The sequence below is a fragment of the Mixophyes fleayi genome, chromosome 7 (assembly GCF_038048845.1).
Source record: "Mixophyes fleayi isolate aMixFle1 chromosome 7, aMixFle1.hap1, whole genome shotgun sequence".
NCBI classification, from domain to species: Eukaryota; Metazoa; Chordata; class Amphibia; order Anura; family Limnodynastidae; genus Mixophyes; species Mixophyes fleayi.
In genome coordinates this window covers 103890834-103917545 of record NC_134408.1, presented here as the reverse complement: position 1 = coordinate 103917545, position 26712 = coordinate 103890834, and the positions used below count along the sequence as shown (strand labels likewise).

General features: G+C 41.7%; 2 protein-coding genes across 5 annotated transcripts in view; one reads left to right on the top strand and one right to left on the bottom strand.

The window, feature by feature from the left end:
* Nucleotides 1-10780, bottom strand: part of SGO2 (shugoshin 2) — a 57620-nt gene extending 46840 nt beyond the window's left edge. The window contains exons 1-3 of the mRNA XM_075180239.1: nucleotides 10712-10780; nucleotides 9715-9875; nucleotides 164-339 (exon numbers count right to left, since the gene is read on the bottom strand). Of these exons, the coding sequence (XP_075036340.1) occupies nucleotides 164-339; nucleotides 9715-9850 (312 nt within the window). The 5' untranslated portion in view covers nucleotides 9851-9875; nucleotides 10712-10780. The remainder of the gene's footprint in view (nucleotides 1-163; nucleotides 340-9714; nucleotides 9876-10711) is intronic.
* Nucleotides 10781-12379: 1599 nt separating this feature from the next.
* Nucleotides 12380-26712, top strand: part of C7H2orf80 (chromosome 7 C2orf80 homolog) — an 88960-nt gene continuing 74627 nt past the window's right edge. Inside the window, exons 1-2 of one of the 4 annotated variants that reach the window (XR_012678280.1) lie at nucleotides 12380-12943; nucleotides 24409-24506. Coding sequence is in view for 3 of the 4 variants with exons in the window: in XM_075180236.1 (XP_075036337.1) it covers nucleotides 24466-24506 (41 nt within the window). In the remaining variant the exon portion in view is untranslated. Of the gene's footprint in view, nucleotides 12944-13360; nucleotides 13524-24408; nucleotides 24507-26712 lie in introns of those variants that run through there. The other 3 variants (XM_075180236.1, XM_075180238.1, XM_075180237.1) reach the window with 3 other exon arrangements.

Below are 26712 nucleotides of genomic sequence, written 5' to 3'. Positions count from 1 at the left end.
TTATTCAAGGGACTTCTTGCTTGCTATGCATTTTAGGCATGTAGTCTGTGATGATGTAATGAAGATGAATAAATCGTGATGTAATACTACAATCATCACAGAGCATCACCTTCTACAGTAAAAAAAAAAAGTCTCAAGCATTCTGGACAATACATAGACTTACCACAATACTTAGGTTTTGTCTAAGCAGAGCATTCTGAAAATGCAGCATCTTCACTTCCTTCTGTAAGAACATCTTATCACTTTCCAGTTTCCTAGTTTTTTGTCTCTCCGCAGTTAAGGCACATGCTAAAGCCTTATTATTCTGTTTTAGAGATACCTTTAGAAAAGAGGAGTTATCTAAAATAAATAAAAACAAACAATTACAGTGTTAGAAGACCACAGACCCAAACATGTTTCCCACAGATAAATTAATACTATGTTTATATGTTTAGGGCATTACCCACTGCATAACAAACAGATGAAGCACTTTCCACATATTTAGGACAGAGTCCGGATGGAATCTGATACAGATGTAAAAAGAGGATTTTTACTCACCGTAAAATCAATTTCTCTTACTCCACTGGGGGACACTGCGATCCATTGGGGTATAGTAGTGAGAGTGGGAGTTCAGGCACTAAAAAAAAAAAAAACTTCTATGATTTTCACTCCTCTCCTCTACTATGCCCCTCCTCTCCTGTGGATAGTTCAGTTTTGACTAACTAAGTGTACGCTAAAGAGCCGCCCAAAGAGCAAAGAATAGAGGCTTAAACAGTCACATAACAGATTATTTACAGAGCAAGGGAGGGTGCGCAGTGTCCCCCACACTGCGAGACATTGGGGACATACCAAAGCTGCCCCCAAGGGTGGGAACGCTCTGGAACGGCTGCACACAACACTTTTCATCCAAAGCTCGCATCCGACGATGCGAAAGCCTGCAATCTGTAGAATTTAGCAAAAGTATGAACAGATGACCATGTGGCCGCTTTGCATAGCTGTTCTGCCAAAGCACCATGACGCACCAACCGCCCTGGTAGAGTGCACACTAAGCAACTGAGGAATCGGCCGAGATGCTCGGACATATGCCAGGCTGATGGTGTAAGTGATCCATCGAGCAATAGCCTGTTTAGACGCCGGCCAGCCGCGCTTTTTTGCATTGTACAAGACAAAGAGATCCTTAGTCTTGCAAACAGTAGCTGTACGGTCTACACAGCACCGGAGAGCCCGGCCTACATCCAGCAACTGTAAGTCGTAATCCAAGGAATCAGATGACGTGGAGGGAAAAGGCGAACCGGGCCGGAACTACGATCTCTTGATTCAAATGGAACCTGGAGACGATTTTAGGGACAAGAGGGTTTTGTGCGAAGCACCGCCCTATCCTCATGAAACACAAGAAAAGGGGAGCTGCAACAGAGAGCTGCCAACTCCGACATTCTCCTAGCTGATGAAATGGCTAAGAGAAAAACCGCCTTCCAAGTCAGATGGTGCAATTCTGCCGTTTGAAGAGGTTCGAACGGCGGATTACAGAGTGCCCTGAGCACCAAACTAAGCTCCCAGGGCTCCACCGAGTGAGAGAATGGGGGCTGGATAAGAAGAACCCCCTGCAAAAAGGTCTGGACATCGCTGAGAGCCGCCAGTTTTCGCTGAAAATAAGTAGAGAGCACCGACACCTGAACCTTAAGCGATCCTAGACGGAGTCCTTTATCCAGGCCCTCTTGCAAGAAGGCCAACAGCCTAGACAGGCTAAACCTGGAAGTATGGACACCCTGAGTCTCGCACCAGAGAATGTAGGTTTTCCAGACTCTGTGATAGATAGCCAAGGAAGATGACTTCCTAGCCTTGATCATGGTGTTAATGACCCATAACGAGACCCCCTTAGCCTTAAGGACTAAGGATTCAACCGCAACGCCGTCAAAGCCAGACGATTTAAATCGTGGCAAAGAAGGGGGCCCTGAACAATAAGGTCTGGGCGGATGGGCAGACGAAACGGCGGTCATATGGACATTTTTAGACTGTCTGAGAACCATGCCCTGCGAGGCCAATAAGGGACTACTATGATGGCGAGGACCCTCTCTTTCTTTAGTTTCTTCAGAACCCGCGACAGAATGGGTAATGGCGGAAACAGATGCACCAGACTGAACTGCCATGGAATGGCCATGGCGTTGGATGCGTGAGCTAGAGGGTCGCGGGACTTGGCGCAGTACAGGGGAACCTGGAGATTCAGCCTGGAGGCCATGAGGTCGATCTGCGGCATTCCCCAGCGCTGAACTAGGAGGGCAAAGGTCTCCTTGCAGAGAGACCATTCGCCTGGGTGAACTTTTTGCCTGCTGAGGAAATCGGCTTCCCAATTGTCTACGCCTGGGATATATACTGCCGAAATCTGAGGCACATGTTGCTCCGCCCATTACATGATCCTGGCTGTCTCCTGCATGGCCCCTGCACTACGAGTTCTCCCTTGATGATTTATGTATGCCACGGCCGTGGTATTGTCTGATTGGATTTGCAGAGGCTTCCCTGTTAGGAACCTCTGTGCCCTCATCAAGGTCCTGAGAACTGCCTTGAGCTCCAAGACATTGATCGGAAGAGTAATTTCCTGGGGAGACCAGAGTCCCCGAAACCTTAGGGATTCTGTGACCCCTCCCCAGCCTGACAGACTTGCGTCTGTGGTAACTAAGGTCCAGAGGCCCGACTAGAGGATCTGACCTTTGTCCAGATTCTGCGTGGTCAACCACCAGGTCAGAGAAAGTCGAGCAGGTCTCGACAGGCGGATGACCACTTCCGAAGGATCTCTAGCTGGAGAGAGCGGGAATGTAACTGAGCGAACGGAACCGCCTCGTAGACAGAGACCATAGTCCTCAGCAGCTTCATGCAGCTGAGCATGGATACATGAGAACGAGCCAACAGATTCCTTGTTCTGCGCTGGAGAGCGCTGATCTTGTCCTGAGGCAAGACGACTCTCTGCGAAACCATGTCGAACAGTAACCCCAGAAAGCGCATGCGCTGAGGGAGGATTTTGGAATATTTAGGATCCACCCAGGGGCTTCCAAGAACTCCATCGTGGTCTGCACATGGCGTACTAAGATTTCTGCCGACGGAGCTTTTAACAGAAAATCGTCTAGATAAGGGACTATAGTGATTCCCTTCTGTCTTAGAATACTCGCCATAGAGGCAATGATCTTGGCGAGTACTCGAGGAGCGGAAGCAAAGCCAAAGGGGAGGGCCCTGAACTGAAAATGAGCCGGCCCCACCGCAAATCGAAGCAGGCGATGATGACGACTCCATATGGGGACATGGAGAGACGCATCTTATATGTCGATGGAAGCCAGGAACTCTCCTTGTTCCATGCTTGCGATGACCGTCCGAAGGGACTCCATCTTGAATCGCTGGGCAATTACTGGTTTGTTTAAGGACTTGAGGTTCAATATAGGACGAAAAGATCAATCCGGCTTTGGCACCAGGAAGAAAGAGGGTGGAGTAAAACCCCTGACCTCTTTCCTGTGTTGGAACAATGACGCCCGACTCCTGAAGCTTTATTACTGCCTTCAGAAGCGCTTGACGTCTGAGAGGGCAAGCGGGTACAGGAAACGACAAGAACCTCGGTGGGGGAGGTTGGTGTAGGTCTATGATGTATCCTTTTTGACACGACTCCCCGCTGTCCACCACTGGCACTTGAAGCGAAGCAGTCGTGTCCCCACCCCGGATACCTGAGTGGGGGAGGGGAAGTCATGCAGAGGGCTTATCGCCAGAGCACGAAGCTCCCCTCCTGGAAACACCCCTGCCTTTGTTACCCCCTCCTCTAGGGGCAGTCGACTGGCCCCAGGGATTACCACTCCGGGCTCGTGAGAAGGAGCGAAAGCGAGCCTGTCGAGGTTTGCGGGATCCCATGGGGAGAACATTACTATCCCCCCCCCCCCCCGTGGCTACTTCAATTACCTTTTCAAGCTCTGCTCCAAACAGAGTGATTTCATCAAAAGGCAAAACCTCCAGAGACCTTTTTGAGTCAGCGTCCGTGGTCCACGAACGTAACCATAAGGAACGCCGTGATGCAATAATCAGGCTGCCAATTCTAGCATTTACTGCCACTGCATCCATGGTTGCCTGCCCCACATAATCAGAAGTCTCCTGAATATGTTGAGCCAGGGAAATGAGATCTGCACACGGGGTGTTGTTTTGGATGGCCGAGACCAACTGCTCCGTCCACCTCTGGACTGGCTTATTTGCCCAAGCAATAGCCATCATGGGTCTGAACATGCTACCAGATGCTATGTATGCTGAACAGAGAGCATGATCACACTTTTTGTCTGTTGGATCTCTGAGGGACACCCACTCTTGTGTAGGGATGGCTGAGGAAGAAGACAAACGGGCAACCGGTGTGTCAACCCTAGGAGACGCCTCCCACTTAATAGTCTTCTGCTGGAAGAGGATAAATGCTCTTAAATCTTCCTGGCATCACGAACTGCTTACCCGGTCTTAGCCAGGCGTCAGTTACCATCCATTTCCACCACCTGCGGGGACGGTGGAAAAAGTTGCCAGCTGTGATTTAGCCCTTATAAAAATGGAAAAACCTGAGGGAGCCGAAAGTTCAGGGTCTGGAAACCCTAAGGTATGTCTCTAATACCTAGGATAAGACTGTCTACATTATTGGCCGAGGCAGAAGATATGCTAAGCGAGTCTTCCTCCTGCGTATCCAGCTCTAAATCCCCTTCCTCATCTGAGGAATGATCCGAGTCTGGAGAGCGTGCCCAGTTCACATCGCGTAGGATTTGCTTGGCCCTGTGGGAGACCGAAAGTAGGCGCTCTTCACTTTGAGCTGCAGAACCCTGGGATGATGTGCCTGCGCTTTCTATAGGGTTGCACTCCAAGGCCTCTGTATGTGCGGGCCGCTGCTCTGCTGAGTGAGCTACGCTGGCTAACAGTGTGTTTGCGGCAGTGTGTTCACGTACCTCTGCGACTCGTAACATCACCTGGGTAAACCTCTCTATGGCTGAGGCAAAGGATTTGACCCAGAGCGGCTCTTCCATGGCTGCCGATGGCTGTGCCGGGGCGGGACGCTCCTGAGCGCCGGCCTCACATGCAGTGCAAAGGGCATTCTTGTCATGCTGTCCAGCCGGAAGCTTTATTCTACATTTGGCACAAGCAAAATACATCACAGACACCCCAGAGGATCCCTTGTCAGAGGTCCCTTAGACATAATTGAACAGTATTACAGTATCAACTGATAACACAATTCACCAATATAATTTGTCTAAACAGTAAGTCTCCAGTCAGTACAACAAGATTTGTATACCAGATCTATATACCAGGCTACAAACTTGTAATGGTACTATACGTAGCCTCTTTGCAATGTTAAACAACGTGCTAGTGAATGCTTATAAGCTTCAGTTGCAAATAAAAGTTAATTTTCACACAATAACGATACCAATCACTGGAGAAGGCAAGGTAGAGGAGAGAAACTGGCTGCAGCTACACGATGTGCGCTTAAAATGGCGCCTCCACTCTGCAGGAACTTGAACATGGGGGGAAGGAAGTTCCTCCTCCGGATCCGCCCCTTCAAAAATGTCTGCTCCTCTACGGAACTCTGATCAGCTGATACTTGTGCATGGCTGTCGGAGACTACCGCACACACGCTGTATTAAATGCCCAGGCAGCTTGTGCGCTATCCCCTCTTCGTGGCTGTGCCGCTCTCTATACTAGAGCGGAGCGCACTGAACACCCGCTGCTTGTTGCCTAGGTGTGGGGGGGTCTAAAGAGATGGATCCTTACATCTCCCCCGGACGACCTAAATAAAATTGTGCCCCGCTGTGATATACCTCTGTGGGCACTTATAGCCCTAATGGCATTAAAAAACCACCTAACAGCTCATGTCTAGGGGATTGAACTGCCGGTGAGAGGTGCAAGGAAGACCAGGGCATCAGCCGCTGCTTACCTTCCGCAGGGACCCAGAGTGAAGGAAGCCGCCGGACTGTTCACCCCTCTGGGTCTTAGGATCGATCCTCGCGAGGCACTTTAAATAAAAAAATAAATTAAAAAACGTGACAAAAATTATAACTAAACTGGGTATAGGCAGGAGCCTATACCCCCAATAGCCTAACTCCTAAGGCACTAAAAAAAAAAAAACCTGAGCTATCCACAGGAGAGGAGGGGCATAGTAGAGGAAGGAAGTGAAAATCATAGAAGTTTTTTTTTTTAGTGCCTGAACTCCCACACTCACTACTATACCCCAATGTCTTGCAGTGTCCCCCAGTGGTAGGAAAGAGAAAGCAGTGTATTTCTTCAAATCAAATTTGCTAAACTGACACTCCCTGCCAGGCTAATTTAGTAGGACACATCTGTATTTTTGCATAAGATATGCACTTCAGTACTGTACTTGTGCAAAAAAAATGCATACGATCGCATTGACTGCTCCAGTTGATTGTAGTTTCACTGCTATATTATATGAAGTCACGACCATTCATTCGACTTAATTGACAGTTCCATTTGGACTACTGGAGGAAAGAACACTTGTACGTCTGCTGCAAATGCTATTGTATTTTAGCAGGATGCATCTTGAAATGCATACAACCGAACATATGAAGGTAAATGTGCTTTTTCTTGCCTACATCTTCAGAGCTCAGTTGCATCCAACTCTTAATAAGCACATGTGTGTTTGTAAAAACCTTCCTCTTAACATGGTCATCTGTTGCAGGGGAGTTGAAGAACAAGGTGGACATATCTTGTTACATATAAGCAGTTATTTGAAAGACTGTATATCACAGACCTGAATAATAGACATGAAGTAAGTATAATAATGTTAAATTATGACTATTTGCTCTTTAATATATTGGAGTAAATTCATTACTGCTTAGAAAAGTTGCCCATGAAATACACACAATTAATACATGAAAAGTGTAAGTGAAGGAGGTAACACAAATTAACACTTTCCTTTTAGGACCTAACATACCTACACAGCAGTGCTACCATAACCATTATTATTATTTCCTGGATCTAGCATGGCAAAGGGATCTACACTCGCAAACAAAAAATATCCCTCCTTGATAAAAATATGGCATGTCAATCATAACTTGGACAAGGAAAATAAAAACCTCAGGCGTTTCTTGGTGGTTACTTGATTAGTAGGGTGGAATACAATCAGCTGCTGGCCAAAGAGCTACTATAGCCTCTAAAGGAAGAATGAAGTACAGACAGAAAATCTAGTGATTGCGCACCAGAGATTCCACACAGAAACCAATGATTACCAAAACATTTAATTTAAAATCGATAATAAGTTGGAGAGATAAGAAAATGTCTCAATAGGCTCTAAAACTGAGCAAATCCCAGTTGCAGTGTATATATAAATCACTACAAGGTTTTATCACTGACAGTTCCTTTAGGGGACAGAAACTGGCATATAGCAGAAGATATCATGTGAGAATAAAACCGAACAATAAAGACAAGTTCCTCCGGATCAGTTAGCTTAAAAGCAAATAGTGTGTCCAATGATATCTCAACAAAATACTGAAGTTTGGTGAGAAATTAATTGCTTCATCTGCTATATGTCGGTTTTGCTCCCTTAAAGGAATAGTCAGTAGTAAAGCCTTGTATTTATATACAGTGCGACTGGCTCTATTTTAGAGCTTATTGAGATATTTTCTAATCTACCCAACATATTATCGGTTTTAAATTAAAGACTGCATTTGGGATGAGGGCCCTAATACCAAGAACCGTCTAAAGGCAAATTTTTCTTTGGCAATTTATTATATTATTATTGCATATACTTTCTATGTATTTCGATTCAGAGTTAACAATTAAAATACTAATGTTTTAGTAATCACTGGTTTCGGTGTGGAATCTCTGGTACACAATCACTAGCGCTGCCTTTTCTGTCTGTATGTCAATCATAACTTACTGGAATCAATTTTTGCTAACAATTAATCCTAGTCAATTGTAGAATTTATGGTAGTGCTAATTAAGCAGGCACCACTTGAACAACTATATGCTACACAATGTACTTATACCAATTTTGTTTTACTGTTCAATATGTTAATTTAATACTGTACCCCTGTACACCCACCCGATCTCTGGTCCCCCAAGAGAGGAATAGGTTGCCCTTTGACAAGAACAACAGGTCTTGGAGCCGCTAGCAGGGCAGCCAACAGCTTAGAATCCTGGAAGCTGCATGAAGGGGTGCATCACAACATTGCAGGTTGCCACAGATTAGAGGCCCAAATTACATATTGGTATCTGTTGTGCAGTTGATGTCCTTACATTACTACGCTTTTTCCACAATAACAGTGAATGAGCATCTGAGAACTGATTGTTGGGGTGCAGCTGTTCCATATTAAGTTTTTTTATGTTTCTTTTTATTTGCCGTCCCCTAAAATTATGTCAAAGTCACTTTCTAGTGGCAACTTAAAATACAGTATACACAGTTTATAAAGATAAACCTAGGTGAGCACCCTGGCTCACTTATGTTAATAGTATTGTAATATAGCTCGAATACAGTGTGATTTTATTTGCAAGCACTTGACTTCCCCAGTAACATTCCTAATATGCTATTTGAGGAGCAGTTTCCTAGTCAGAAAATCACAGCATTCTAAAATGCCCATCTGACACTGTCCTTTGTATTGCTGGGACAGATTATACACAAACTTGATGATACATTGCTGACATGACTTCCGACCCGATTTACTAATAAAAAATAAAATAAAAAAACATCCCCACATTTCCCAACAGAAAAACACTTTTATGCACCATTATCTGTTAATCTGTTTTCAGAAAATGTCCCCCTCTAGGTGGTTAGGATGTGTAGTCTACTGAAGGGGCAGAAAGAAATCTGCTGCGAGGATAAATCTGCCCACATTTTCAGGAAGATGAAAACGGTGGATCCTACATCAGGGTTATTTGCAAATTTCAACTGTGGGATCAAGGTAAAGATAAACACATACCCCTAGGATCATAATAAAGTACACTGTTAAGTATTCTGCTGCCTTTTGATAAAAAAAAAAGAAGCATACAAATTTTTATACTAACCTACTTATATTCTGACAATATATTAGTCTGGGTTCCAAGAGCTTAGTGGATAAAGGGTAGGGGGCCTGGGAGACTGGATAGTGGGATACTGCCCATAGGTGAACCATTAATGTTAAACTGGAAGATTAAATATCTATATTCTGTATCTACCGTATTTGCATTTAACAGAAAGTAATAGTTGCCATTAAGATTGTTTTATTTAAATTAAACCATCATCATTAAAAAGCAGTTATTAAATCATATAAAAGATTAAGTAATAATGTTTGAATAAAGCTTAATTTAGACATGGGAGTATCCTTTTTTGTATGGCAAGAAGCGCTCCACAAAACATACTAAGGGAAAATTAGAACAGCCGATGTAAATGTTCACCACTGATTTTAAAAGAATTGTGGATTTATCTAATGAGTTATGAAGAAATCTAAAATAAGGGTCATACAGCAAAACTTGGCAGACTTTCCTAAACCATTTTACAAAATACTACTCTGCCATTTCAATTTTAATCTTTATTTTAACACTTTCATCATGGACAAAATACAATTCGAGAAAAAAAAAACTTGAGATCGAAGTGCTTTTACAATAAGTAATATTTCAGTGTTATGCACTTTTAATAAAAAAAATATTGATAACAAATTATCAGTGTGTATAGTACTGGCTTTGTTTAAAGGGGATGTAATTAAAAATGAAAAGTCATTAAAAAGTGCAAGACTGCATAGTACTAAAACATACTTAAGGTTTTTGTCTTGATTTTTGTAGCAAGAGATGTTTGCAGCTTTACAGTCTTCCAAGACCCGTTGATTTTTTCTCGAATCCGTTCCTTCACAGTTTGAAGAGTGGAAAATGAGGAGTTGGATGTAAAATCCATTTTCCAGTTGTTGCATACATTCAGGCTGTAGATAAAGAAATACTTAAAAAGGCACTCGAGCATTAAAATTAAACATAGTGGGCCTGATTTACGTTTAGACGTACATTCATTTTCGAAGCGTACCTTGTGTGAAATAGCTTTGCGCACGCTCAGAAACAGACCTTACGCCAATGAATGTCTGAACACAAATTACGGTTACGATAGCCTACCACTTGAGGGGAAGAACAGGGGAGGGAATGAGCAGACTAAATTTACATGCATTGATTTATTCTAGCAAAACAGCTCTATCATATTTATGTGGGATGAAGGCCTTTTAACCATAGCTATAAACGTCTGGGACTGTTTTCTATGCATTTCCTGTAGCAAGATAGCTATATATTTTTTAATCAAAGTGAGGTGATAACATCCTGTACATAGGAATGTACATTGTGGAATTTTTTCTATGCACTTACAGTGGGAAGATGGCTATATCTTTTTTTTTTTTTTTTATGTGGGATGATCACATTTTAAACATAGATATGTATATATATCCATCTTCCTACTGGAAATGCATAGAAAACACTCCACAGTGACACAAAACATTGGAGAAATCAGTGCATTTAAAGCCTCCTGCATTGGGATACTATGAATTATCAGAAAAAATATCATGGAATTAAATAAATTTCTGTATTAAGATTTCACTCTTTTTGTACGGCAGAAGACCCATACACATCGCTGGCGCTGCCATGTAGGTCTTACTTGTAAAGTGACAAACCAGCATGCGTCTACAGATGAGCTATAAATGACATCTATACATTACATTACGTAAGACATCACATGTAAAACAATCCGATACTGTGTTCATCTCCCACCCGTTCATACCTGTACGTACAAGAAGAGCCGCCGTTACTTCCGCTCTGACAAAAATTCAAATTTCGAACCGAAAGATGACGCATGCGCAATAGTTACATTCAATAACCCAATCAGACTAGATAGAAGGCGTAGTTTCCCTGAAGCTAACGGCTCGCTTGTCAACTGGTCAAAGTAGCCATATTTGTTTTGGGCAAACGTAAATGTAGCAGCGCACTAAAAAATACGTTGATTGTAACTTGATTTCTTTGTTCAGTTATGTCAGATTAATTCATTCAGACACATAATTAAGAAAAACGAAATCGGAGTAAAAAAACGTATTTGTGATGTCAGGCAGTGATATGTTTTTAATATAGAAAAGTTTCTAATAAAGTAAGTAAACTAAAATGTATAAAGTGTAATGCACAAACTGAATAATAACACCCAAAATGCCCTTCTTTCTTCACCCTGCAGAAAGTATATCCAAACAGGATATGTGTATGTTTTGACTTGCAAATTCTAGGTTACCTGGCTTCAAACACAAAAATCCTCAAAATTACTGGCGAACAACTCAAAATTCCTGGTAAAATTCCCTATCGAAATACGTAGTTAAAACGCTGGGTACATAAAAATATAAATGTAACATTTGAAAGCTAACAAAACTAACTTCCCTGAGTTCCATTACTTTCAGTCTGCAATTAAGCTAAGTGACACTACTGCTGCACTGCATAATTTTGCGGTCCCAGAGGATGGATTTTGGGCATAATTGAATTGCCCACTTTTTGTCACTCCTCTTCGGGAGATCTTGAAGGGGGGGTCAGGTGGCAGCAGCGGTTGGAGTATAATTGGTGATTTGTGTCATTTTGGCTCTGCGGCTTAAAGGTGCAACTGTGTCATCGCACAAGGGTAGGGTCAAAATGCCGCAATTCACCGCGATTTGCATCATTGAGGCTCCCACCCCGCCAACATCACTAGGAAGTGAGCAGGATGCAGGAGGATGGCCTGATCATATGGGAGTTTAGAAGAACTACCCAAAATTTGTGAATCTTCCGGAAACTCCAGGAGAGTAGGCAAGTATGTTTTTGAGGCCCTCCTCCAATCTCTCTGGATTGGGTCCTGGCATGATTCTAACTTTTGCTAATATAGTGGATGGTAATAAATTCTAAATAACAACTTCTTGGCTTATGGAGTGGAAGTTGCAAGACTTTCGCGCAATAATATACTAATCGGGACCTTTAACACCTTGATAGCCTTAAGCAATTGCCTCAGTATCCTTGATCAAAAACTACATCCTGTGACTGCTATGCTACTGTATAATTCAGACCCCAAATTTTGGTAGCAACTGGATACCACAGACCTACCAGGGGTCATCTCATACTTGCCAACTTGTTGAAGTTGGCTTCCGGGAGCTGTGGGCGTGATGGGGACGGGGCTCCAAAATTTGCGGCATCCCGTCCCCATGATGTAATGATGCAAACGCGTCATTTGACAGTAGGGGGCGGGGCCAAATGCGGCGATTCCCGGTGAATCACGGCGTTTTGGTCCTAATTCTGCCCACTTCACTAGGAAGTGGGCAGAATGTTGCCAGATGCGGGAGATTGCCACACTCTCCCGGGAGTCTGGGAGACTCTCGCGAAATGCGGGAGTCTCCCGGACATTCCGGGAGAGTTGGCAAGTATGGGTCATCTGGTTGTTATAAAATTTAGCATTGAGCAGTTTTAGACATTAGTAAAAGTGAAGGAACAAAGTAGATTCTACTGTACCGTTCTTTATTTTCTTACTGTTGACAGCACTGAAACAATTAATGATTTGTCCCCTCGTCTCAAGAAATTTAGAAGACACGGAGTGAAATTTAGATGACTCTGGGAAAACAGTTATGCTGCAAAGGGATTAAACATGCATTCTGCCAAATTAACACAGACCTCAAAGGCATCTAAAACTATTCCTTTTCTATTGTTTTAGGAGCGCATAACTATTTAAATATACACTTACAGTAATCTTAAATAGCTTGTCCTATTGTAGTCAAAGAGCATTGTGGTGTTATGTTTCCTTTGTGTTTGGAAACCTAATATGATGCTATAGAGCAGGTAATTTAATGCAGAGCTTACAGCTCACAGACAGCTCACATGTTTTGTGCAATAAGCTATGTGGTTTCATAGCAACATAAGAAGAAAAAAAACACCCCTGCTTTATGCAAATCATTTTTTGCTGCCCTCAGTCAACGACTTCAGCACAAGCAAGGATAGGAGCTGTTATAGGACACAGGTAAGAAAATATTACAGTTTATTCTAATTGCAGATTCAAATCTGTTTTTGTCTGTGATATTAATCTTGTAGTTGACTGTCTCAGAATGTTTTTTGCTATGTGGTTGTCTTTGAACATGTATATTTTTAGTGGTGACTTTGTCTAATTCTCATTCACTCTGTGTTCCCCATTCTCTCTCTTTTATTCTCCTAAATACTGTACTTATTGTATTGTGTTTATAACTGATTAAAAGAAACATTATATTTCATGCCAAAGTTTTTGTTGAAAGACAGTTTATATAAGCTATTCAAACTTTGCTGCTAAATATGAGGTTTCACAAACACACATATCATAGTTGTCAACATTTTAAAATATTTTTAGGGACTCTGATGCTGAGACCTAAAACTTGGCAAGTTGGGTCAAAAATGTCAAGGAATAAATGTTTAAAGGCTTGGACTGTCCCTGGAAATTAAGGACATTTGTCATCCATGGTTTATGCACATTTATACAGATCAAGGTCTGTATAAATGTTCCATGGAAGTTCTAGAACCGCAACAAGGACGTCAACGAATGCTGCACCCCCCACCCTCGCAAGATATAAGTGAGTGTACCGAAAAGTACAGAAACACTATTTGAACTTTAGAATTGAATACTACTTTCATAACATTACTTATACACTAAACTGTATGGTGATTCAACACCGATAAAGGAGGACATAATAAGTTATATGAACACTAAAATAATTATATCTGGACCATTATCAACTTTACTTCATTGTTATTTTCTACTCCTTTGAAGATATTCTTTGGACACATATATTGTTTTTATCAGTATATTTGATAAGTAACTATCTATTGCACTAATACCTAATAAGTGACTGTATACTATAACTTATGTATGTGGTCTACTTTGCTACCTTCTATCTAGATAAAATCTTTATCCTCTTACTGTGCGCCTTGAACCAATTACCTATTATTATTAACCTAAATGAAAGGAGATCAGGATTCCCTGCGCGAGCGCAGTGACTGCACCAGGGCAAGAAATGTGTGCACTGAAAAGGGAGAGAGTCCCCAGAGCAGAGACCCCTGGAGAGAATGTTGTAGCAAAGAGGGGCAGTTGTGGGAAACCCAGAGAGGGGCAGACAGAACAGCAGTGAAGAGTGTTATAGCCCAAGGGATTTTTCCCCTGCTTGCAGAGCTGTGAGCTGCACAGAAAAAAGGTCAGAGCTATAAGTGTGTGCTGGAGGTAAGCCACCCTGTGATTCCTGCATGTGTGTTCTGGAAACAGAGGCTGAACTGTGGGTAGCTGTGAACAGGAGAACCTGGTATCTACTGTGATAACACCAGCAGTGTAAGATGTGTGCAGGAGGAGTAAGGACCTGTACTTGTAACTGTTGCTCATTAAGAACTGTGCTCAGGGCCATCTTAACAACATTATGGGCCCCCGGGCACAGCAGTGCATCGGGGCCCCTATATATATATATATATATATATATATATGTATATATAACTTTTTTTTTTACATGTGTTCACTCAGCGTCCCTTCAGCTAGAGAATCAAATCCACCTTAACTTACCTTTCAATCGTCTTGTTCTCCGAGTCCGATCCCCTTCTCTTCTACATCTCTGTCGCTGTTCTTCATTCTGCGCTCCTCCGTGCTGCGCTCCTCTGCGCTGTGCTCGCAGTGAATGCCGGGCGTGATGATGTCATCACGCTTACTGCGAGAGCAGCACGAAAGAGGGGACCAGGGAGGGAGTTGGATCGCCACCAGATGACCGCAAAAGGTAAGTTTTTTGTTTTGTTTTGTTTTTTTTACAGGAGTCCTGTCTCGGGCCCCCTTGCCTGCTGGGCCCCCGGGCACCTGTCCATCGTGCCCAGTCGGAAAGACAGCCCTGACTGTTCTGCAGGAATAAGGAGCTGTATATATTTTTTTATTTCTGCAACCCTTATGATTATTGTGCTGGAGGAAGAGGAGTGTAAATAAGGAGTTCAGTTTGTCATAGAGATGGTCTGGCCCCCAAATTATTCTGACGTTTATTGCTCTGCACAACAAAGTGACATCACCTGTGTCCCACAACTTACAAAAAAACACTGGCATGTGCAGGTACCCCCTGGTCATTTACACCCATGCCCATCAGCTAGCCAGGGCTTGAGAGGGAGCTGCACTGTGCAACATTTGCACCCCACCCTACACACAGTGACAGGGGGTTACATCTATTTCACTTACCTCCCTTCAAACAGCAGCACAATACGCACAACTTTCCATCCTAAAGGCAGCACAGACAATCATTCCCCTCAATCAATCAACATCACAATAAAGTCCACTCACTGCTAAAATGTATGGGGATCCATAAGAGGGGGGGACGGGACTTTATAGGATGTATGTCCAGAGAAGAAACTATATGGATAAACACTTTTAAGACACTTAAACCATCTGGTTTAAATATTGATTTTTGAACTGTCTAAATTTTTATGAACATTCATTGTTTAGCACTTTTTGTTTTTCCATGTTTATTTATCATGATTTCCAATTTATGGGACTGTTGTGCATCTCATATAATAGAAAATCTTGAAGCTGTCAATCCACTGCAAAGGAGGAACCATATAGGTTAAATATGTACCAGCCCACTATTCTCTCCAACCAATCATGTACCGGAAAAGGGCATTGTATGCCTTTATTTAGGGGGTATATTTCCCACTTTCTAATCATTCCTGAGGAAGCCACATCGGCAAAACGTGCAGGGTGCCATTTCTATCTCTTTTTTTCATTTTTTGCTTTCTAACAACGAGCTTGTTTGTTCGACTTCCATTCATATACACAGAAGACGTGAGTACTTCACGCAAGCGCAAAGGGGTGAGTCGGGAGAACAGGTGCGCAGCCGCCACGACTACCTGTCTGCACAGGAGGAGGAAGAGAGGAACATTGATAGGACCAGATCTTCCGGACAATTGACCGACATAAACAGTGAGTCTACCTTCCACCCCCGTCCCCTCATCCTCGTGCACCTACATCGTCACCACCTGGACACATTTTTGGTTCCTATATGCACGCATAAAACCCCTTTTAGAACCGGATATCATTGATATGGTAAAACAACTTTTTGCCGGGGCTAAACTTTTAGCCAAGGGACGCTACATAGAGAGACTGATATCTATGATTTATCCAATCTTCCTTAGTGGTATTGATAATCAGCTAATACCATTGTCATCACTTTTCGTCAAGATAGAAGTTTCTATTAGATTTTAATAGACGTTATGGGCAGCTAATTTATATGCATGTACACTCACCTTAGCAGCTTGTGAGCATATATGTTACAATACGGTTGCTGGTTTGATCATATGTAAACCTATCATTATCCTAGTTCATTCATTTCTCATCCAACCCATTGGGATTGAGCTTCAATTGATTTATGACAACTGTTGTTTTGAGATTACAGTTGAGCCTGTGACATTACAGCTCCATGTGTCCTCCATATTTATAATTATCATTGTATGCATATACATCAGTGCACTGATATATCTTTATTTTTGGATCAATATATTTATCTCGTCACATTACATTAGTCTGCATCCAATTTATTTATTATTTTTTATTTTGCGCCAAGGGATACCCACTTGATATTACCAAAGAATAATTTAAGCATTTACTAAGTTGTAATGAGAATTTGCATACAGCAAACAAAATCCTTGCTTGCTTAAATCACAAAAAGCATTGGAAATGTGACCTCTGACAGTAGCTTGGATATCATTGTTACCTGGCTGTCGGTACAAATGCCACACATCCCCAGTTTTTCTCATGTACTTACTGTAACAAATTACAATGAAATTGAAAGCATATTACATAATGTCAAAGAAAATTTTAACACATCATGAAATGTTCTTAAGACATTACAGACAGTTTTTCCAAGTAGATGGAATTGTTCTTTGGTCATACTAGTGAGTCTGCATTAGAAAAGACAAACTATCAATTGTCAGGAATCCTGCATTTGCCTGGCAAACACAGCTGATGTAAGTTCACTGAGATACAATCAATTGATTGCTGACATACAGAGTTAAACTCCCAAACAGTACTTAAACATGCTCTGCCTGTCATTCCCTGCCAGTGTATCAGCTTTGCTGTTCTGAGATAATGAGTACATTATCCTTATTACTACAAGACTTCTGATTACTGACCCGGCTTGTTCCTGTTTTGTGATACTTGGATCATTGGCTTTATTTGACAATTCCCCTTCCTGCTGATTTGTTTTGTGGTTACCTGCACTATGCTGACCTCTGATAGTCTGACCATTCTGCCTTCTGAGCTACTACCTGCAGTGCTCCACCCACCACGGTAAGGGCCAGTTCGGTGGACTTCACGCAGGCAAATCCATCCATATGGATGTGTCAATGCATGATTTACGTGCATTTTTAAAAACACACACATCATGTTCATTTTGCATTCCTTAATGAATTAGGTGCATAGTGAACAATCAAAATTAGAAAAATGAAGCAACAATGCAATATTGTTTTTCTTACAAAACTACACCCATGTATAATGCCTCTTGGAGACCACCTGCACACTGTATCCATTCATTGTGTAGACTGTCTACTTCTCAAACTTCTGGTGATGTCACTTCCAGTCCAGACACAGAGCAGTGTTCCACAGGGTGACTGTCTTCAGCATCCATTTATAGATCAGTTAATCGATTTTACCTTCATTTTACTGTATGGGTTTTAGCCATTGGTGTAATAAATGTTTTTTTAGACAATTCCACACATGTGTGGCTTGTTATTGTGAGTCCCTCTTATATAGGGGAGCAAGGAAGTCTAATAACCGGCGACGGTGATGTCAGACGCCGCCGTCGTGTTTAGAAACAGCATCCTGTTGCCTAGTAAAGGAACACACACACTTAGGACCAAAAAAACTGGGTGCCAAAAAGCTCTTTCGGAGGTGGTATATATCTGAGGTCCGATTTTCACTTCAATCATACACAGCTAAAAGACATCTCAAGGTATAACTATAACTAGTAGCTACTTGGTCACACATTACTAATTATCTGGATATGTGATTGGTTTGACATTAATGAACCACATGAATCCATATTAAGTATATACTGTGACATATGCCAAAAACGGAATATTCTGCATATTGTAGTTTACAATTTTTCTACATAATATACACTTGGATACTGTTCCACTGGATTTATTTGATCTAAGATTGATTATCATCGATATATGTGCTATATATGTGTAGTATATATCAATTGGTATTTATTGGTTATCATTATTTTTATTAGCAATTTGATATATATTTATATGTGATATTGATGTTTCATTCATATTTATTTCAGTTTGTGTTTATTTTTTTTGCATTCTAGTCATCATTAAAATATCATTGTTTTTAAGAACTACTCTGTTCTCATGGACTATTTCTATCTTGGTATATTGTCAGTATATTATTATATCTTTATATTTACTTTGAATATATAACCAAATTGTGTTAGCGCTGATCTTTTTTTTCTTTTCACATGCATTTTTCCAGTAGGGAAATCTAGTAAGGTCCTTTTTTCCGTTTAGCTGCAACACTGGTTGTTTCTTATTGTCTTGTAGCCCAATGTCAGTTTTCCTTGTTATCTCAGTAGTTTTTCATGATTCGTGATTAACCTAAATTTCCAGCCCAAAAGGTAATACCATAGCATTTCAAGAGCCCATTTAATTCCTTTTCAATAGTAGCATAATTTCTTTCATGCACATTCAATTTCCTGCTTAAATAAGAGGATGCTCCTCACCATTTTTCCTTTGGGATAACACCGCACCTCTCCCTGCATTTGATGCATATGTCTGCACGACAAATGCATTTTTAAAATCACATTTTCATTTAATCACAACGGACTTCATAACCTTGTTAAAGTCGGTCAACGGGACAGCAGTGGTGGCAAAATTGGGAATAAATCTTCTATAATAGCCTGTGATTCCCATAAAACCTAGCACCTTCCTTTTATTTAAGGGTCGTGGCCATTTTTGTTTTGCCTCTATATTATTAATTGAGGCAATACATGTCTTTATCAAACAGTTCTCAAGTAGACCTCTGCCTATGGTGTACCCCAAATAGTTCACCTCCTCCTTCCTAAGCAACCCTTTTTTGGGTTGGCTGTTAACCCTGCCTCACGGATGAAACCCAGCACTGCTTGTACCCTGGGTAGGTGAGATTGCCAATCAAGACTATAACTTGCCAGTACCCTTTGTTTAAGTGTAGAGTGGTTAAATACCCAAATTTTTAATAAGCTCATCCACATAACCACATAAAGCATTTGGTATGCATCAAACTTAGACACCTTATTTAGTTTATTTGAGTTGAGATTCCTTAATATTTTGAGTATAGGGATCTATACTCTTTCAGGAGTAATCTATGATTATAGGTTGAGTGTTTGGAAGATATGTTTGCTTTATGAGTATACAACATATGGAGACTGATATATTATAAAATAAACTAGATACTCTAAGAGAAATAAAATGAGCCCTTTCTTTATATATTATCTTAGAACCTGGAGATCATACTAAGATTAAGCAGATTATATATTTACATACACAATATTGAAATATTTATGGTGGCTGCTAGGTCATGCAATTTGCGTTGCATTTTTAATTTCAAAGGACACACATTTTTTAGGTATTGTTTTTAGTTGTTTCGGTAAATGCATACCTAGTAAAAGTTTATATATTTTAATGTACTGGCCACCCCGAAGTGCCCTGAAATACACATCTTTTCTTCTGTCTTTTCGATACTTGAATGTAATGTGTTTGGGAGCACCCTTTAGGATTACATTTTTCCTATATTATCTCTATTTAAGATATATTAAGGGGTAGTGCCTACAAATCAACACCTGGGAGTAGATTTACTAGACTGCGGGTTTGTGGAGATGTTGCCTATAGCAACCAATCAGATTCTAGTTATCATTTATTTAGTGCATTCTACAAAGTGACAGCTAGAATCTGATTGGTTGCTATAGGCAACATCTCCACTTTTTCAAACCCGCAGTTTAGTAAATATGGTGCGGTTGATTCTTTCTTCTTCCTTTCAAGCATTTAAATCAAAGTATGCCTTTTACTACTCGCCAGACAGGAGGGGAGCCAATAGGCCTGCCCACTGAAGTTTAGGCCAACATTCAGTGGTTCTCTCAAAAGTTGTTAAATATGCTTCCACATCATTTCCCTCATTATTTAAAGAAAATGACTAGCTCATATAGAGCTGGAGCTATTTGTGTCCCCCGAGTCTTCTCAATATCCAATTGCTGTTGCCCCCGAGACTCCTCAATGACTAGCTGCTGCACACTGGTAGCTTCCTGCTGAGCTGTAATAGCTGTCTGCTGAGTCACAGTAACTGCCTGTTGAGCTGTAGTAGTCAATAGCAACGCTTTCATTATACTCTTCATGTTTCCTGTCCTGTATTAGGGTTTATAAGACTTTGCAATAACAGTCTTTTCCCAAAATTGGTATCTGTCGATTACATTTTCACACAGTTTTTTTATGCCCTCAATTTGAAGTGCAGTTGCTTGCATGCTATACTATATGTTATAAGATCGTATTGGGCATAGGCAAACTGAGGGGTCCTAGTGCCTGGAAACCCCCCTCCAGCCTCGGGCACTGTATAATTGAGGTGGGCCCTGTCCCCGGGACCAGCCACTTTGCAGCTTGTGTGCAGTTTATTTTCGTCTGTACTGTTCACAGCTGTCTCTCCCCTGCTGTGTCCTCGCCCCACTGTCCCGCTGCCTGCATGGCTGTGTAGCAGGAGGAAACAAGACACAGCACAAGATGAAGAGAGTAAATGTGTGTATGTCAGTGTGTGTGTGTGTGTGTGTGTGTGGGGGGGGGGGGTTCTCATGTGCTTTTAATTTAAGTGTGGGGGGGGGTTATGTATAAGTACAATAGTTACATTTTAAACATAGGCTTGGAGGGACTTTTAATATAAGTGTGTGGGGGGGGGATTTAATGTAAGTGTAGGGGTATTTTATGTGATGTGCATGGGGTGTGAAATTTTAATTTCATAGTAGGCTGAGAGTGGGAGCTTTTAATTTATTTGGTGTGGTGAAGGTTGAGGATATTTAATTTAATAGTAGGGTCATGGCAGACCTATTAAGGGTGGGATGATGGTACTATTCATTTAATGTTGGGGAGGTTTGGGAGAAGGATTGTTATTTCTTAAAAGTGAATGCTAATTATTTAATGTTTGGGAGGAAATATGTTTGTTTATTAAATGTAAATACTATTAATTTAATGTTCGGGTTGTTTGGGGGAAAATTGATCTTTTTATTAAAGGTGAATGACATTAATTTACTATTGAGGTTGGTTGCTGAGAGGCCTAATTATTAAACATGGGTGCTTTTGATTTAATATCAAGTTGCTTTTGGGGAGGGAGGCCTACTATGTTCACTTATTGCTGGGATTTCCATTTTAGGTACTTGTTCTTTTTCCAAACAGGGACCCAACATTCCAGGATCCAGACAAGCAGCAACTGAGCTTAGGACACGAGCAGCAGCAACAAGTAGTGAAAGCAGAAACAGCAGGTAGGAGAGAGCAGGACAGACTGCCAACTTTTCTGACACACTCAGTTAGGACTTTGTCCTGACTGTAGGGACAGTTGCGAGGTATGTCCTGCTTCATATGGCTCTGCTCGAAAAGGGAGAGCTGCATACAACTAACATTAGTGCACGCAGCATTGCTTGTGTATATAATGGGGATAGGAAGAGTTGGAGAACAGCCAATATATATATATATATATAGTCATAATATTGTATTAGGGTTACTAGCTTCTGGGATAGATAGCTGCACTTCAGACAGATCAGCCAAGGATATCACACCTGTCATATGTTTTTGGTTCAACTAGCCACAGCTAGTTCAGTCTAGTCTGGCCTGTCAATCTACTAACAAATACGCTGGATCACCCTCTCTGCGGGCAGCAAAGGACCTTGTGTCCCACACACTAACAAAGCAATAGCCCTTACTTTTCAAAAATTACAGTGTCTCCCAATAGAATCCAACTACTCCTCAGATTGTGAGAGAGTGAGTGAACTGCTTAGCAACCTTTTAACAGTACCTCATAAGCAACTCCTGATTTGCCAGCAACTTGCTAGCTCTCTGGAAAACCTGAAATGGGCCATATGAATGGAGCACGCCCTTCTTTTTCTCTCTCCATTCATAACCCCAGGGACCCTTACCAGTTTTTCTTACTACTGAAGACAACTTCTGGGAAGCTTTTCTCAACCACAAACAATCTCTCTTGGGTTTTAAAAACATAAATGGTCAAATGGCAGAAATTCAGGACTCTTTGTAATGTTCCTCAGGCCATTTCTGAACGATATTAGCAGTGTGACCAGGCGCATTATCCTGCTGAAAGAGGCAACAGCCATCAGGGAATATCGTTGCCATGAAGGGGTGTACTTGGTCTGCAACATCGTTTAGGTAGGTGGTACGTGTCAAAGTATCATCCACATGAAATGCCAGGACCTAAGATTTCCCAGCACAACAATGTCCTGGCGAGACCAACCGCAGAGGATGCATTGCCAACAAGAAGAGTTCAGGATATAAAGGAATCAAGGATACAAGGGTCTGCTAGATAGAAGAGGTTACTTGATACCAGGATTAGCTGAGAAGCAAATGGAGCTGGATGCCAGAATCAGTAGAACCGACACGGATCCAGGATTAGCTGAGAAGCAAATGATGATAGATACCAGGATCAATAGAACAGACTTGGATACAGGATACCAGGATTAACTGAGAAGCATATAACGCTGGATACCAGGATCAATAGAACCGACTTGGACAGTGGATACCAGGATTAGCTGAGAAGCATATGCCGCTGGATACCAGGATCAATAGAACAGACACGGATGCAGGATACTAGAATACCAGGGAGCAAAATATACCAACAGCTTTATAGGCTACAGGACTTCAAGGTCTGTCACCATCTGACCTGCCCAGGTGCCTAAAATAGTTTGAGGAATGAGAGGGAGAGTAATTGAAATAGACAATGGCATGTGCAGTCCCAAATCCAAGATGGCACCCGCCATCAGAAGGATCACAGGCCAGGTAAGCACACCAGACCTGGTAAGTAGGAAGGTCTGGTGCATGATAGTACCCCTCCTCCTATAGGTGGGCACCAAACACCCTACACTGGGTTTGTTGGGAAATTTAATATGAAAGTTCTTTATATTAAATAATAATAAGGCTCCTGTTTCACCCTGAATCAAGATTTTGGAGGCTTATTGTTATCCCGCTACAATTATATTAAACTGGTTAAATAGCTTAATATTAAAGAGGGTTTTAAGTAAGTATTTAATTAGAATTAAAGTTTATTTTAAAATATGTCAAGATTTTTTTATTATTGTTTTGTAGAATGGGCTGGGTTCTGTCCATTATACTGTATCTCCAGCTTTTTATGGATCTACATGTTCCAGACACAATGGCCGCCATCAACCGGAAAAGGATGCTTAACACCAATGGCATGATGAAACATGTAGATCCTCAATAACAAGGGGAGCAAGACTGCAGAAAACAGGGGAAAGTTGCTACGAGCTGCTAAGTCCCCACCTGCTCAAATTTGCATGCAAAATTCTAGTCTCTTGTCCAAATTTCTTCTTTACCACACCCTGCAATATTTGTGCAAGGTCCGACAAGGAGAGAATTCGATTGAATTAGGGGATTCTTTGGATGTGAAAAGTGAAACTTTGGTTGCATAAGGGTGCACTACTTTGGAGTTCATGAAAAACTCTACTTATTGTGATGATTTGAATGAGCCACCAAGTTGCAAAAAAAGTTACATTGAAAAAGTAAAACCCATCAGCATTAAACATTCTATGCTGCCCCCTATGCAGTGCTCTAATTGCCATCACTGAATCAGTTATGCATTTCCTAATGGGTAATATGTTCAAACTGAGGGATGTCACTCATCTGGGATATACCTATTATTTGAGTATATATAGCCAGTGAGACTGATGGACTTGGAGTTCATGATATACTGGGGTAAATGTTTCTAAGTGCAATTCTGGCAAATGACCATTATTGACGGCCACAATTAAAACAGCAGTATGATAAAAAACAAAATTTGCCTGTGATTAAATTGTCATTTTAAATCTAACCGACAATATTGCACTTTGATACATTTCCCCGAAAGCTACAATATAAGTGAAGCAATGAAAAATGGTGCAACAATTTTGAGAGTTTACCTGTTAAGACTTGGGGTAGATTTACTAAAACTTCTAAAAAGGGAAATCTAGTACTTTTGTTAAAATGTTGGACTTTTATTCTCTCTTTTCTGTAAAGTATAGACACAGATAAGATGAGTATAAATGTTTGACAACAGTATTGTTTCCTAGTTGAAATAGGAGAATTTTCATTAAAATCCACAAATTAAAGAAAAGCTCAAGCCATTTTTGCATGTTTCTAAAGATTCGTGTAGCACACACTTTGTTTTCACCACTCTATTAATTCCTTTTAAAACCTTACCTGCAGGACGCGCAACCTTTGTTGTATATCGTGACTGTGATATTGTGATCTTAACAACTCTTAATGGAAAGAAAATTCTTAAGGAAAGAAATTGAAAAGCTTCTGTAAGTATGCCAATATTGTGTATTTGTTTAACCATACTTCCCAATATTCCCGATTGGAAAACAAAGAAAAATAAGGCCATTCCCCTGTTGTACTCACACTCCAAAACCCTCCTCCTGAATGTGCTGAAAAAAACTTGGCAATTTGGGCATACTCATCTAACTGCATAACCTTTCTTTTGCAAAATCTTGCACAAATGCACCATATCCCAAAGCAAATAAGCAAAAGAAAGGTAAAAATTAAAAAATAAACAATGTAACTTCAGCTTGAAGTTTTAAAGGAATACATCTATTATACCTTTACCCAGTGCTCTAAATGGAAATTTAGAAGTGATGGTATGGAAATATGAAGCAAATGACCGGGGGTCTGTGGGATTTTGGTATGACATTTTTTAGCCCTAGTACGCAAGACTGTCCCAGCACATTCAAAACAGTCCCTTTTTTTAGCTGTTTTGCAGCTTATACTACCTGTTGGTTTCTTAAGCTCAGCTGCTGCTTGGCCGGATCCTGGAATGTTGGGCCCTGTTCATTTTTTCAATTCATAGTTACTATTCATCTTCTGGAAGGCAGAGCAAATAATATACACCCTAACCAGCTCCAACATTAAATCTGCATAGCATTTACAAAATGGGCCTATGTCTCCTAACTAGCACATTATTAGCATCCCGTTACATCAATAATATATATAATTTAAAATTAATAACAACCACACAATACAGCAATCAGTAATACTCCTACATACCACTATATTACAGTGATACACTCCCCCACAATCCAGCCTCTTCACATTACAGTAACCGCACTTCCAGATTCCAGAAATCGGCTATACCAGTCCCACACTATAGCTATACCATCCCTACTCTTGCTGCAAAAAGCCCCAATAACACCACTCTCCCCAAACTTCCCCAATACCTCCCTTCTCCCCACACTGCTCCAATACCACCCCTCTCCCCACACTGGCTCAATACCACCCCTCTCTCCACACTGCCCCAATACCACCCCTTTCGCCACACTGCATCAATACCACCCCTCTCCCCACACTGCTCCAATAGTACCCCTCTCCCACATTGCCCCAATACCACCCCTCTCTCCACACTGCCTCAAAACCATCCCTCTCCCCACACTGCCTCAAAACCATCCCTCTCCCCACACTGACTCAATACCATCCCTCTCCCTACACTGGCTCAATACCATCCCTCTCCCCAAACTGCCCCCCCAATACCACCCCTTTCGCCACACTGCCTCAATACCACCTCTCTCTCCACACTGCCCCAATACCACCCCTCTCCCCACACTGCTCCAATGGTACCCCTCTCCCACATTGCCCCAATACCACCCCTCTCTCCACACTGCCTCAAAACCATCCCTCTCCCCACACTGACTCAATACCATCCCTCTCCCTACACTGGCTTAATACCATCCCTCTCCCCAAACTGCCCCCCCAATACCACCCCTTTCGCCAAACTGCCTCAATACCACCCCTCTCCTCACACTGCCCCAATAGTACCCCTCTCCCACATTGCCCCAATACCACCCCTCTCCCCACACTGCCCCAATACCACCCTGTCGCACCTCACAATGTCCCACCAGCATCATATTGCCCCTCTATCATCCCACTGCACCACTCAAGCATCACACTGACCCCCCCTCAGCATCACACTCCCCCAAGCATCACATTGCCCCCCACCAGCATCACACTGACCCCCCCCAGCATCACACTGAGACTCCCCCAGCATTACACTGCCCCCCCACCCCCCTCCAAGCATCACACCATTCTTTACTTACCTATCCGCAGGCATCTTCTATAGCCCAATATAGTGAGCAGTCACATGACACAATATAGTGAGCAGAGAGGCTTTGGACCGCCCCTCTGTGCACGGTCTTCACTGTGATATCCTCCTTCTGCCCACTCTGCCATCACATCACATGCTGTGAGCCTGTGTCTCTGTAGCAAACTGACTGTGTCTGTATCTGGTATCCATTTTGTTTGCCAACTAGAGAGCTTTAGAAAAGGAGATAATGATTTGTAGTAGGATAGATAATATGCATTCTTAATTGCTACTTAACTTGCTATCTAAAGAAAAAATATATTTCTATTATGATTGCTGCTTTAATGCATTTAATTTTAATAAAACAACAACAAATGTTATTAAAGTTTTTCTGAGTTAGGAGAGGGATTGCAGGGAGGGGTAAAAATAAAGATGAGGGA